At 42.8% G+C, this 15432-nt stretch overlaps 1 protein-coding gene across 1 annotated transcript in view; it reads left to right on the top strand.

The window, feature by feature from the left end:
* The window catches only part of itpr1b (inositol 1,4,5-trisphosphate receptor, type 1b), a 521126-nt gene that overhangs the window by 378950 nt on the left and 126744 nt on the right, over positions 1-15432 (top strand). Inside the window, exon 51 of the mRNA XM_078209411.1 lies at positions 5481-5603. Coding sequence (XP_078065537.1) covers positions 5481-5603 — 123 coding nt within the window. The remainder of the gene's footprint in view (positions 1-5480; positions 5604-15432) is intronic.

Below are 15432 nucleotides of genomic sequence, written 5' to 3'. Positions count from 1 at the left end.
TCACATGACCTCCATCTCCAACTACACTGGCAACATTGTGATAACACCCTTCTTATTCCTGAGCTCTACCCATATTGCCTCGCTGTATGAGCCCTCCAAGGTGTCCTCCCGCAGTACAGCTGTGATATTCTCCTTAACCAGTATTGCAACTCCCCCACCCCTTTTACATCCCCCTCTATCCCGCCTGAAACATCTGTACTGTAGGATGTTAAGCTGCCAATCCTGTCCTTCCCTTAACCAAGTCTCTGTAATAGCAACAACATCATAGTTCCAAATACTAATCCAAGCTCTAAGTTCATCTGCCTTATCTGTTACACTTCTCGCATTGAAACAAATACGCTTCAGTCCACCAAACCCTCTTTGATTAGCAACCACACCCTGTCTGCTCTTCCTCTGAGTCTTACTGGCCCTACTCTCTTGTTCCCCTTCAGTTAATTCACATTTGCTTTGGTTCCCACCCCCCTGCCAAACTAATTTAAATCCTCCCGGCCAGAATATTTATTCCCTTCTAGTTTAGATGCAACCTGTCCTCCTTGTCCCACCTGCCCCAGAAGAGATCCCAATGGTCCAGATATCTGAAACCCTCCCTCCTACATCAGTTGTTTAGCCACATGTTGAGTTGTACCATCTTCCTATTTCGAGCCTCACTGGCACGTGGCACAGGGAGCAATCCTGAGATTACAACCCTAGAGGTCCTGCTTTTTAACTTTCTACTTAACTCCCTAAACTGCTGCTGCAGGACCTCATCACTCTTCCTACCTATGTTATTAGTACCAATATGTACCTTGACCTCTGGCTGTTCACCCTCTCCCTTCAGAATGCTTTCTGCCCATTCAGAGACATCCTGGACCCTGGCACCAGGGAGGCAATATACCACCCTGGAGTCTCTTTCACGTCCACAGAAGCGCCTATCTGCACCCCTAACTATAGAGTCCCCTGTAACTATTGCTCTAGTGCTCTTTGTTCCTCCCTGCTTAACAACAGAGCCAGCCATGGTTCCATTGCTCTGGCTGCTGCTGCTGTTATCCCCCGAGAGGCCACCCTCCCCTCAACTGTATTCAAAACGGTATACTTGTTAGAGAAGAAGATACAATAGTAACTTGCAAAAGGAAACTGGATAAATATTTGAGATGGGAAAAGTTTGCAGAGCTTTGGGGCAAGAGCAGCAAATTCATCTTTCAAAGAACCAACACAGACAGCATGGGCTGCCTGGCCTCTGCCTATGTTATAAGACTTTGCCATTCATTCCAATTGTGGGGAAAATTCTCAACTGTTGCCCCTTAATGCTTTTATTTTAGTTTAAAATATAAATCAAGTCTTCAATGCTAAAAATTTCTAAATTCACTGAATATGCTGCCTTCTCCCAGGAAAAACAGTAAACCTAACCTTGCCAAAAAACCTCAGGGTAAAATCGTTTGAACTGTTCTCAGTTGACTCTTTGGCTGCACGAGGATGATTATTGATTAAGTAGAAGTTATTGGACAAGGAAACGCTCATGATTTTTTTAAGAAGTTCTGCAGTGCAATTAAAAGCAGAGAACATAGTGGCCTTTTTTCAGTTAACTGATATAAATAGCTGTTTTATTTATCTTTAAAAGTTGCTGGAAGTTGAGTAAAAATGAAGGCGATGCTTTGAGCTGCACTTTATTTTTGGATGTCCACAATGAAATCATATTATAAATAAGCTACTTTCCAGCTTGGCTGTTAATTTTTGGACACTGATCAATGATCTCAGGACTTCGATGTGTAAAAAATGGGCAGCCAAGCTCCTGATGAGACTTGTCGGCTCTCCGTTGCATTGTTGATGTAAGACAGGTCACAACATCCAAAGTCTTGGGTTTTCAAGATCAAACCTTTGAGGGAAAACAGCCCAGCATTGGTGCGTTTTGTCCGAGGTGATCCCTGTTTGGGAGCAGCTTTGACAAAGGGTTCTGCAGTTCTGCCCGCTCAGTTGTGCTCGTTGGTTTTCCTGAAAAGCAAGGCCACGTACAAAGATCCCAATTGGTCCAATTTAGTCATTTTTGGGATCCAAACAGATTGCACACATTTCAGGTTGATGTGTTTGAGGTGAGGTTTACTTGGTTAATTGGTGATAACAAGACAGTTAAAGGTGTAATCCCACCCCAGTTGGAAAAATGGGGCATTGCTGTATTATTTTTCGTGATTTACCCAGAGTGAACCTGACATTCTGACAAAAATCGTACGCTTCAAATCTGTGTTCCCACACAATCATTGCCAAATTGGGGTATTCCCAATATTTGAGTAGGTCTTTGGAGATGAGCATATGATTGCAGCCTTTGGAGCAAATCAGAGTGACAAGTTCAACAGAGTCTTGCTTGCACAATCATTGTTAATTAACTGCAATCATTTCAACATCAGGCAAAATTGATTAGGTTAGCACTGCTGCCTCACAGCGCCAGGGCAACCGGGTTCCATTCCAGCCGTGGGTGCCTATTTGTGTGGAGTTTGCACATTCGCACTGTCTGTGTGGGTTTCCTCTGGGTGCTCCAGTTCCATCCCACAATCCAAAGATGTACAGTTAAGGTGGATTGCCATGCTAAATTGACCCTTAATGTCCCAAGATGTGTAGGTTAGGGGGATTAGCGTGTTAAATGCATGGGGTCAAGGGAATAGGGTGGGGGGATGGGTATTGGGTCTGTCGGAGAGCTGGTGCAGACTCGATGGGCCAAATGGCCTCCTTTTGCATTGTAGGGATTTTATGAAAACAGGTGCACGTAATTTCTGTATGCACCAAGATCTTTATCGTTTTGTTCCATTCCATTTTTGTAACCTTGTGACTAGGATGTCCAGTTAATTAAAAGTCTGAAAGGAACTTGAGCACAGCTGCTTTTGATTTTCCTGTCTGGAGTAGCATCCAGAGGACTCATCGTTTCTTTCTGTGGGTAAAACTATTAAAGACGACACCACAAAATATAGATGTAGCATACACAGGAGTAAGAAAATCAATTATTATTGTCAGTTTAATTTTCCCACACATTCCATCATGCAAAACCACAATTGATACAGCAGGCCTTGCAGCAAACGTGGATGAAACCTGGATTTTTATAAGCATGGCTGTTTCTGTCCTGAGGCAGCTGGATCTGTTTCATAGCCCCAGCAGCGCTTCAGTGCCTCATCTAACAAGGTGTTCATATTGCATGAACTTTGACAATGTGGCTGCCTGCAAACTCTTCTATCCCAAAGGTCCATCATTCCAGTCCGTAGGGGCACACGCAAGCACGCAATGGGCATATTGGGATAGTGATCAGGAGCAAGATACCTTCTAGACAGCAGAGAGTCATGGAGGCTGTCCAACCTGGCTGTCTGCTCCTCTACTGCCGCTATGTTTGCAGTCAAGTGCCTTGGGAGAGGGAGCATGTGGTGTCTCCACCAGCATGCTTCAGGCCTTCCTTGACCAGTGGGTGCCACGGGGCTGAAGGGCATTGTGACCTTCAGTAATAACATTTCGATTTAGTTAGATTTCCTTTGCCATTTTGTGCCTCACCTATCAGGTGCCATCAGCCCCCGTCATTTCTGTTTAATTTGCTGTTTTTTGATTTTATTTAAAAGAGGATGAAGAAAGCTGGCAAGTTTTTCTTGCTGCTCCTGACCCAGAGATGCTGCAGCTGAATGGAGATGTATTCGCACCAATGTAATCAAATGTTGAGACTGGGCTTTCCCTGGAGCCTATTATCAATCTTCTATTTCAGCGCTTGTAATGCAATATTGTGAATGGTTCATTCCACGCCCTTTATTAAGCCCTTGATTAAGGCAACTTTGTACATTCAAGTTTTTTTTTAATGTTAGGAGCTGTTGCATTCTGTAGTGTTCAGTGCAAATTTGAGCAGATATATGTTTGAAGCACTGGTCTGACTTTAACAGGGGCATTTTCTTTTTTGAAGCCAGGTAAATGTAAAGTACCTGGACAACCCCCACTCCCCTAAAGTTACCCAGGTATACAAAAAGCTACAAGATGGAACCAAAATGCAACTGGAATGTTGGCCTTCATCTTTGAATACAAAAAGGAGGAAAGTTATGCTTCGTTTCTACAGCATCTTGCTCAGACCCCCAATTGAAATGCTGCATCATTGGGCACCTTAGCTCAGGCAGTACATTTTAACCTTGGGTCGGGTAAGATGCAGATTCACCAGAATTGCAGCACTAAAAGGTCCCTCATTTAAACACAGGACAGAATCTTCCGTTCTCAGTGGGTGTGTCGGGGGCTGCCTGAAAAAGCAACAAGTCACCCATGCTGACTCTGAGGAGGAAGGCCCTGCTGTATCTTCTGCCCCATCAGGCAGTTAAATGGACAGTGGCAGCTCTTCCTCCAGATTGGGGACCCAAGAAGGTAACTCCACCATTAGTCAACAGCTGCTGGCCAATCAGAGACCAGCAGCTCTTGCACTCAGCAGCGCCATGGTGGAGGCTGTGGATACTATTGGAACAACACCATGCCCCCCACCTGAGTCCCACCATGAGTAGGTGCTGTTTAAATGGCGCAGAGGCGTTCTTGCGAGATGAGGGGTCATGGCGAGGAGGTGGCAGGTGGGTCCTCAGCAAGGGCAGGGTGTTGTCAATGACCAACTCCTGCCCATGTCCATTCCCTCAATCATGCCCAGATTAATGAAGATCAAGGGACCTTTCCCCTCCCACCCTTAGCTGACATGCAGCTTGCACAGTTTTAATAGTCAAGCAGCTCACACGTTGACAAGCTCTCCTGGATTTGAAAAGATTGCAGTAGATGTGGGAAGAGGCACTTAAGTTATCATTAATTGGCCATGTAAGGGACTCAAGTGGAGATAGGGTGGGCAGGTTGCTCATGGACTGTGCCATCCAGAACTTACTTCCAGTGGAGGCAGGTATAGGCTGGACATCAGTGCAGATGCCAACCCACCAAATCTTCAGGCCCACCCACCTTCTTCCTCGCTTCATGCCGGACTGGAGATTCTGGCCACAGCTTCTGTATTTTGCCAGTGTATTTCCTTGAATTGAGAAGATTGAGGGATTATCTAATGTTAAACGAATTTCATTGCGTTGACCCAGAAATTATTTCCGCTGGTTTGGCTCTGAAAGTTTTCAAAGCTGGGATTATTGGTAGCTAAAAGTATAAAAGCGATATGGAAACCAAAACAGACAAATGGAGGTGAGTTATCAGCTGTGATCTCATTGATGGTAGATGGAGCAAGCTTCAGGGATTGCAGTGGTCTCCTCTTGTTCCTTTGGGATGTCTCTTGTGTCCAAACTGGGTTCACTGCACCCAAGCAACTCCTTGACGTCTCATGTCATTTGTAATGCTGTTCGAATTTCAAATCCCTGCTTATCTGGCCCCATATTACCTACCTCGAGTATTTCCACTCAGTTTCTCTGTTATATTTGTAAGAGTAATCTACAGTGAGATTAATTCACGCATTTAACTCCAGCATTGAATAAGTACCGATAACACTGCCATTTACTTTCAGTTTTCTGGGTTTGTTTTAACAGGCCAGCCAGTTTTATACTGGTGCTCACGTAACATGACCTTCTGGAGCAGCATCTCCTTCAATCTGGCCGTCCTCATGAACCTGCTGGTTGCGTTATTCTATCCGTTCGAAGGTGTCCGAGGAGGTAATGTCACCTTAACTTGTGCATGTGAATTGGATTGCAGTTTGCTGCTTCTTTAGCTCAGTAATTTGTGTGGCTTATTGAAATGAAACCTTTGAGCTTGAGTCTGTCCATTTTAGATTTTCTTATTCTCCTAATATATTTTGCCAACAAAATATTGGATTGAAGGTAGTTTAACTGAAGCATTGGATAATTTTACTCTTGGCCCAGCTTTTCTGTTTTAATCTTCATTCCATCTCAAGCACTTGACTAAAGAGTTTCAGTCTAAATTTAAATTAGCAACCACAGAGAGGCTCCATTCGGGGTCTCAATAATTTTGGATATTTAATTTTAACTTGGACTATTGTATTAAAACTATCCACAGCTATTACTTAGCCAAACATGACCAATTCTAGACAACTTGACAAGTACATGAAGAGTTTGCAAGTTTCACTCGTCCCACAATTGAGAAAATGAAGTTCTTTCAAAATGGTTTGGAATTGAAACCAATTAACATGCAGATAGTAATTAGCACTCCACATTTCTATAACTCAATCCGTGGCCTGACTTGTTATCTCAATGTCATGTATCATCACTTAGACTTAAAGTGCAGTTTGGTATTCTGCTTAATATTCCAGAATAATAAAACTACTTTCACAGTTTCCAGCAGATTTTTAAAATATATATACAACTGTTATCTGGCAGACAATTGTAACAGTCCTAAGACAGTGGCAATCATGACGCAGTGGTTGTGCTCTCTGAGCCAGAAGGTTGTCAGTTCAAGTTGCACTCCGGAGAGAGCACAACATCCATGTAGACATTCCAAGTGTAATTCTGAGGGAGTGTTGCACTGTTGCAGGTGCTGGCACTCAGGTGAGAGGTTAAACTGAGCATGTGGCTGCCCCCTTGGGTGGATACATCAGACCCCCAGGTCACTCTTTGGAAGGAGAACAAGGGACGTTCTTCCTGGTGTCCTGGCCAATCTCTATCCCTAATCAAACACCACTAATAAAGAAATAAGCTGGTCATTTTCCTCGTGCTGTGTTGTGGGAGTTTAATTCTGTGCAAATTGGTCAACGCTTTTCCCTAGATTACAAGAGTGACTATTCTTCAGAACAATTTCATTGGCTATAAAGTGATTTGGGATGTTGCAAGGTCATGAAAGATACTATAGAAATGCATTCATTCTTGTCGCACTGGACATCCATTGTATCTGCAAAAATAAATTTGACATGTTTATGCTCGTGCTGTTCTGTGCAACAGATGCACAGTGGTCTATGTTATATGTGTTGTTAGTAAGAAATCATAGAAACCCTACAGTGCAGAAGGAGGTCATTCGGCCCATCGAGTCTGCACCGACCACAATCCCACCCAGGCCCTACCCCCACATATTTTACCCACTAATCCCTCTAACCTACACATCCCAGGACACTAAGGGGCAATTTTTTAACCTGGCCAATCAACTTAACCCGCACATCTTTGGACTGTGGGAGGAAACCGGAGCACCCGGAGGAAACCCACGCAGACACGAGGAGAATGTGCAAACTCCACACAGACAGTGACCCGAGCCGGGAATCGAACCCGGGACCCTGGAGCTGTGAAGCAGCAGTGCTAACCACTGTGCTACCGTGCCACCGCAATTTAAATCCCACTACAGATATAAAGGGGAAAAAACAATGCTGAAAACTGAAATACAAGCAAGCTTCTATAAATATATAGCAGGTTCAACCATCTACATCTGGAAAGAGAAAGGACAGGCTAACCATCCAGATGTGGGCTCTTTGTAAGACTGGACTGAAGGGCATCTAGTTGATGACCCTTCACTTGTCTTTTCTCCTTTTGGCAGTCTTGTTGCTTTTTCAGCATTTTCTTAAATCCCATTGCAGCCGATCACACTCAGTGCAGATAGGAAGCAACTGATTGCATTGGTTTCATTTATTCAGGGAAGGGAGACTCAGCAGGTAAGCTAAGATCTGTGTGGGGAGAGAAACAGAGTTAATGTTTACAGGTTGATGACCTTTCATCAGAACTGGGAGAAAGGTAGAAATATGGTAGGTTTTAAACAAGGGCTGGGTGGGACAAGAGCTAAAGGAAAGTCTGTGATAGGATGGAAGGTGAGAGAGATTCACAGAAAAATGAGTCCTCTAGGGCCAAAGGGAGTGGTGATGGGGCAAGAAATGAAACAAAAGGTCGAGAGCAGGAGTGGTGCTAACTGAAAGAAAATAAATAAATCGGGCAAAGCAAAGGAAAAGTTGCCATTTTGAATCAGTTTTTAAAAAATTGGTCTGCATAAGGTACACTTGAGGTTTTCAAGTTTAAGAAACCTCATCATCTCTCCTTGACCAGTTGCAAGTGGGAGGGTGGAACAGCAGACTTCCAGTTGAATAAGTTGATGTGCAGGCAATGAATCAAAGGTCAAGGCATCTGACTGCTGATGATCTACACCTATCTCGCCAGGGATTACCCCAAAAATACCAATAGTAGAGTTAATATCAATAGATTTGCCACACACGTAGAAGAAATTGAGAACACAAGAGGACCAGACAGTAGCCAGACTCGGACATGATCAAAATGTATGACCTCTTGCACAGTTAGGACCCAATCCAGAGTACATCCTAGCAAATTTAACTCTGGAAAGATACAGTCAATGAAGAACATCAAATTGAAGCAGAATATGTCATGAACACAGCGATGAAGGATGCACACTGAAAAGAATTTACGACCATTGACCACCAGAAAGCTCCGTATTCAAGTCCTGCTCCCAAGATGCCTCAATGTTTGCCAAATACTAGCCAAAGAGTTTTTGAATAATGTTATGAATGCATGAAATAGAGCTCTGTAAAATGGGACACAAACAAAGATCAATGGGACTGTCAGGAGATGGAGAAGGAAAAGAAGCGAAATGTTGACCGGCAAAACTGTGAACATGTAGGTACCTGAGAAAGAGATTTGAGAACACTATGCTCCCTTAATAGATCATCAAAGGAATCAAACGTTCCCACAGAGAAAAGTTTTCATTTCCTGCCCCATCACCACTCCCGTTAGCCCGAGAGGACTCACTTTTCAAACCAAATCCAGACCAAAGGTGGAAAAAATGGATAGGAATAAAGGGAAGAGCAAAAGTTAATGCAAAGTGGCTTCTGAATTGGGACCATGTTTTCACAGAGCTCAATTCAATGCTATTTTGTGTATAGCGATTCTTGCAAGCAGATAACTGTCAACATAATGAGGAAACAAGAGGGGCGGAGAGGCAAGAGTAATGTTCTTTAGTTCTCCAAACAGGGCTGTCATTGTCGAAAAATAAGTGAACCCAATAGATAAGCTGACCAATAATAATGCAAAACATTTTTCAATGCAGAACCTCCTCTCAAAAAGATTTTACAAATTTGAGGTTTTTTTTAAAATTCCCAATAAATTGGTCAAGAAATTTAACAAAAATGATTTTAAAAAAATAACAACCTGAAATAAATATTAAGATTAGTAAATCATCACTTTGACTGAATTGATATGACCAGCAAGCAATGGGGACAGTGCTGATCCAAACAGGCTTAGTCCTTTTGCTTTGAGCGTTCTAACAAAGGTCTGAAGTTAAACTTAGATTGTTGACATCATGTGTCGCAGACACTCTAAGTGAAATTATCAGAAGCCAAATTAAAGGCAAATAAAAGATAGGCCTAATGCAGAAGAAATAAACTTACCAAACTGAAGAATAGTGTCCACACCATTGGGTATTGACCCAAGTGTCAGATGGGTGACATGGTGGTTAGCACTGCTGTTTACAGCACCAGGGACCAGAGTTTGATTCTGGCCTTGGGTGATTGTCTGTGCGGAGTTTGCACGTTCTCCCCGTGTCTGCGTAGATTTCCTCCGGGTGCTCTGGTTTCTTCCCACCAGTCCAAAGATGTGCAGGTTAAATGGATTGACCATGCTAAATATGCGGGGTTACGAGGATAGGGTGGAGGGGAGGGCCTGGGTGGGATACTCATTCAGAGAGTTAGTGCAGGCTGGATGGGCTGAAGGGCCTCTTAATGCAAAATAGGGATTCTATGGCTCGATGTACAACAAAAGGTCATTGGCAGAAAGAGGGACCTTATGACATAATCCCTGTTAATTTCAATGGCATCCTTATTAGATCATTGAACCACTTCTTGTGTCTCAATCACAATATCAAAAAGAAATGAGGATAATGACAGCCCTGTCTGGTGTCTCTGTGGAGGGGAAAATAGGCAGAGTGTGAAAGATTATGGATTGAAACTACACATGATGAATATCAATTTTTAATCCTCAAGATAAAATTGGGACCAAAACTAAATGTTTCTAAAACTATGTTTCTATACAGTCAAATGCTTTTTCAGCATCTAAAAAAATTATAATTTCTGGAAGAGAAGGAATCTTGGTGCAAATCATATTAAATAGCTGCCAAATGTTGGAGAATGTCCATCGAGCCTTAATAAGCCAGATTGATCAGGAGAGACGATAGTTGGCCAAATGGGCTCCAAACAGAGAAGTGAGAAATTTGCCTAGTACCTCGTAATCCGCGCTTAACAGAGAAATATGGCGATAGGAACTGCACTCAAGGGGGTCCTTTATACTTTTTCAGCAATAGTGATATGTTTGTCTGACTAAGAAGACGAAGCTAAGTAGGAGATATTAACGGGAGGAGCATTCACTTTACACAAATCAACAGAAAAACTATCAGGTCCCGGAGCCTTATGATTTTGTAGCGCCTTGGCGGCTTGATCGAGTTGAGAGGGAATTATCTAACATGGACCTATTAACAGAGCTCAAGGTTGGAATATCAGGTTTGTCAAAAAAATGAATGAAAGCTAAAATTGTGTGCTGCCTCAGAGGAATACAGGGTAGAAAGTTTTAAACTGACTGTGTATATGCTTGGGAACTAGTGCAGATTTAGTGCGAATATCCGTGATCAGATTACAGGTCACTGACATGATTTGATTTATTATTGTCACATGTATTGGGATACAATGAAAATTATCAGTTCTTGCATGCCATACAGACAAAACATACCGTTCATAGAGTACATAGGGAGAAGGAAAGGAGAAGGTGTAAAATATAGTGTTACAGTCATAGCTAGGCTGTAGAGAAAGGTCAGAACTTGCAAAGTTGGTGAGAGAGAACATTGCTGGCTTTTTCACCATGCTCATAATAGTAAAAGTTGCTCAGCCTGGTTAGTGGATCAAAGATCAAATTCTGTCTGTAAACTGAGTCTTTCCTTATAAAGTTCACCAGTTGGAGCAGACAAGTAGCAGCGGTCAGTGGAGTATAAGATCAGCTAATTCAGAGAGGCGATTTGAGCACTTATTGATCCTTGCAGCGTGTGAAATAATCTGACCACGGATAAAAGCTTTAAATGCTGCACAAATAGTGGATACAGTTACGTCGAGGGTCGTAATGATGTCTAAGAACAAATCTATCAGGGAGGAGAGAAATGTAATAAATTCTTCGTCAGAAAGAAGAACAGAATCAGAGTGCCAAGTACGCTGAGAGGGCACATTTTGAGGAAAGCATAGTTTCATCGATAGGAGGGGCATGGTCAGATATAACAATGCGATGATATTCACTTCAAAAGTCAAAGAAGTTGGCGATCCAAAGAAAAAACAATCTCTTCTTGATTCAAAAATGATGAACTGGAGGGAAAAGGAAAAATCTCTTGCAGCAGGGAAAGGAAAATATCAAGGATTTGTAACCTTGTAGAATTGTCAAAAGGAATTAATAACAGAAGCTGATCTAGCAAGAGAGCTCGAACCATTTTCAGAGCAGTCAAGAGAAGGATTTAAAATGCAATTGAAGCTCCCACTCAGAATCAGTTGATGGTTGTGAAGTTAGGCAAAGAGGAGAAAACATTGATTAAAAACTGAACATCATCCCAATTAGGTGTATACAGGTTGGCCAGAATGATTTGTTTGCGAAATAAACTACCAGATAGAATCATATAGCGGCCATTATGATCTGCTATGATATGTGAAGAGACACACAGGATATTTTTATGAATCAGAATTGCAGCACCCTGTGAATTAGAGTGAAAGATCAATCCCACCCACCCCTTCCTGCGTCTAAAATAATCTAAAGCACGCAAATGGGTCTCTTGAAGAAAAACAACGTCAGCTTTGAGCTTCTGCATGTGAGAAAATATCTCCCTGCATTTCACTGGGTGATTCAGCCCTTTTACATTCCAACTAGCAACATCTGTAGAAACCTTGGACATATTAGATGGAACATTCTTGGGTCTCATTACACAAAAAAGAAAATAATTAACTGACCAAATAAAGCCTACCAAGTTGAAACAAATGACAAACTGACAAAGCGTAACCATAGGAGAGGTGAGAGAGAAAGGATGAAAATAGAAACGAGTCCCCAAAAGGCTGCATCCACCTCACCCCCGCCCCTCTTAAGCTAAATGCAAACATAGCCATCTTAAGGGTAACCCAAATGAACATTGGTCCAAAATTCCACCCAGAGCAAAATAAAACCCAAGCATTATCCCCAGCTACAAATACCAAATAGCCCAGCAAAAGCATTAAAATTGCCATACTGAAACTATTATCACAATTAGCAACATCATAATTAGGTCCTTCAATGTTCACAGTTGCTGTTAATATCGCACAAGCGTCAAGCATTCAACATTAGTAATATGCCGTGGGTGTCTGTAGAAAGGAAAACAAAATACTTGAAGGGAAAAGGGAGCTTCTCACAGCTTAAATCCGACAGAATTCAACATTCATTACAGCCTATCAAACAAATCAGACCATTAACCAGGAGCCGTGTTTTGCGTGATACAACCTTTTGCTGATTCTGGATCAAGGAAGATAGCTGCCATTGCTATCCATGACTCTCAATCTGGCTGGGTAGGGCAGACTGTTTTGCTCCTGGACATTGCCGTAGGAGACCCTTCACCCCCGCAATGGCAGCCCTTTTCTTAGCTACCACTGCAGTGAAACGCAGAAAATAAAGATTCTGTTGCTTTTATAGACCAGGGTATCTTTCGGTCCAGCCAGCTGCCGAATCTCCTCCTTAACATGATAGTAATGGAATTTAATAATGAAAGACCTCGGCTTCAGCCTGGACTGTCCAGCAGCAGCATAGGATCCCTACAGCGCAGAAGGAGGCCATTTGAGTCTACATTGACCACAGTCCCTCCCAGGCCTTATTCCCGCAATCCCACATATTTATCCTGCTGATTCCCCTGACACTTGGGTCAATTTATCATGGCCAGTCAACCTAACCCGCACATCTTTGGAGTGTGGGATGAAACCAGAGCACCCAGAGGAAACCCACACAGACATGGGGAGAATGTGCAAACTCCACACAGACAATCAACTGAGGCCGGTATTGAACCCAGATCTCTGGCGCTGAGAGGCAGCAGTGCTAACCGCTGTGCTGCCCCACAGTGAATCTCCGGCAAATCCAGCACGTTTTTCAGTAGCTATGCCACATGCTCCGTGGGACCAGGGCTCTCACAATTGGCCCTCACAGTCACGCACTCCCCCACGCACAAAAAGAAATTCCTTAGGATCTCCTCAATCTTGCTTCAGCGTCTTCAGTTTTGACCATCAATTTGTCGACTACACATGAGAGTGAGACCACTTTATTCTCAAGCTGCATCACCCTGTCTGAATACTCATTGGCAGAGTGCTCAAAACTAGCAAGGTGCTCCTTATGTGAGATGCAGACAGCATTGGTGAGGTAATGGAGGCCAGGCATCCCTCTCAGATAGTAATAATCTGACCGCGATGTTCAGTTCTTAAAAACTCCACATTGACGTTGATTTTTAGATAAATGTTCTGACCTGAGAGAAACTATAGCAAAGCCGAGACTTCATGAGCTTCGTGTTTCCTTTCTTAGAGTGCGGTGGCGCCTTGATAAAGAAAATGGCAGTTGAGACTGGTGAAAATGTAACCGAGCCAGAAAAAGAGAATAGTAACGGTTATGTAAAGGTTGGGCACTAGATAAATTAAATTGACAAGAGACATGTCGAGTTTTATAGAAATCTGCAGACTCTGGAGCAGTTCCTGCAGACTGGAGGGTGGCAAATGTAACCCCACTATTTAAAAAAGGAGGTAGAGAAAAATAGGAGAATCGCAGACCAGTCAGACTGATGTCAATAGTGGGGAACATGCTAGAGTCCATTATAAAATACATGATAACAGAACATTTGGATTAGACATACCAGTGTGGGTTTATGAAAGGCAAATCATGTTCAACAAATCTACGGAAGTTTTTTGAGGATGTAACGAGGAGAATAGATAAGGGAGAACCAGTGGATGTGATGCATTTGGACTTTCAGAAGGTTTTTGATCAGGTCTCTTTTAAGAGGATAATGTGCAAAATTAGAGCATCTGTGACGGGGGGTAATGTATTGGCATGGATCAAGAATTAGTTGACAGACAGAAGAACAGAGAGTGAAAACAAAAGGGTCTTTTTCCAAGAGACAGGCAGTAACTAGAAGGACAGCACAAGGATCAGCGCTTGGGCTCCAGCTGTTCGCAATATGTATAAATGATCTGGATGAGGTAAGCAAATGTAACATTTCCAAGTTTGCTGATGACACACATCTGGGTAGAGTTGTGAGGAGGATGCAAGGAAGCTTCAAGGTGACTTAGACAAGTTGAGTGAGTACACCATAGCTAAATATTAAGTTATACACTTTGGTGTGAAAACAGAAAGTAAGAGTATTATAAATGGTGACATATTGGGAAGTGTGGATGTACAAAGGGATCTGAGTGTCCTTGTACTTCAGTCAATGAAAGTGGAGAGGCAGGTGCAGCAAGAAATCAGGACAACAAATGGTATGTTGGCCTTCATTGCAAGAGGATTTGAGTTCAGAAGTAGGGATGTCTTACTGCAGGTCAACAAAGCTTTAGTGAGACCATACTTGGAGTATTGCGTGCAGTTTTGGTCTCCAAAATAAGGAAGAATATATTTTCCATAGAGGGAATGCAGCGGATGTTCAGTCAGCTGATACTGGGATTGGCAGGACTGTCCTATGATCAGAGATTGGCTTGACCGGGCCTGTATTCACGAGAGTTTAGAAGGATGAGAGGAGATGTAATTGAAATGTATAAAATTCTAACAGGGCCGGACAGACTAGATGCAGGGAAGATATTTTTTTCTGGTTGGGTGATGTAGAACCAGGGAGGGGGGGGGGGGGGGGGGGGGAACAGTCCCGTTGACTATTTAGGACTGAGATGAGGAAAAGTTTCTTTACTCAAAGGGTACTGAATCTGGAATTCTCTGCCACAGTAGGCTGTGCAGGTCACTGAATATATTCAAGAAATAGATTTTTTTTTTAGACTTTAATAGCATCAAGGGTATGGGGAGAAAGTGAGAATGTGGCATTGAGATAGAGGATCAACTGTGATCATACTAAATGGCAGAGCAGGCTTGAAGGACTGAATGGTCTATTCCTGCTCCTAATTTCTATATTTTGTCCTTCAAAAAAAGTTGTTCTAGGCAAGAGCTCAGAAAAAAATGTGCCTTCACCCCCCCCCCCCCCCCCCCCACAAACCCTGGAGGTTCTGCTGTCAGGCCATGCACCAGATCTTTGGCAGTATTGGTATCAGCTCACAAAGTCCACCATTTGGCTTATAGCAGAACATGCCAAGACTTAAATATTTGCAGGGCCCAAGGAAAAAAGTGTTTGAGTGATATGTTTGGTCGATTCTGAAGATCTTTATGGATTGGTGTTCTTGGTTGGCTTCAATGTTGCACTGTCTCTCTTTTCCCTTAGCACAGGGCAAAGAGATTCTTTGCATAGTCTCAGTGCAGCACACAATCCTTTGGGTGTTATACCTGCCGCTTTGTTCCAAGCTCATACAAAAGATATGGACAGTGA

The sequence above is a fragment of the Mustelus asterias genome, chromosome 3 (genome assembly GCF_964213995.1).
Source record: "Mustelus asterias chromosome 3, sMusAst1.hap1.1, whole genome shotgun sequence".
NCBI classification, from domain to species: Eukaryota; Metazoa; Chordata; class Chondrichthyes; order Carcharhiniformes; family Triakidae; genus Mustelus; species Mustelus asterias.
This window is presented reverse-complemented; position numbering and strand designations above follow the sequence as displayed.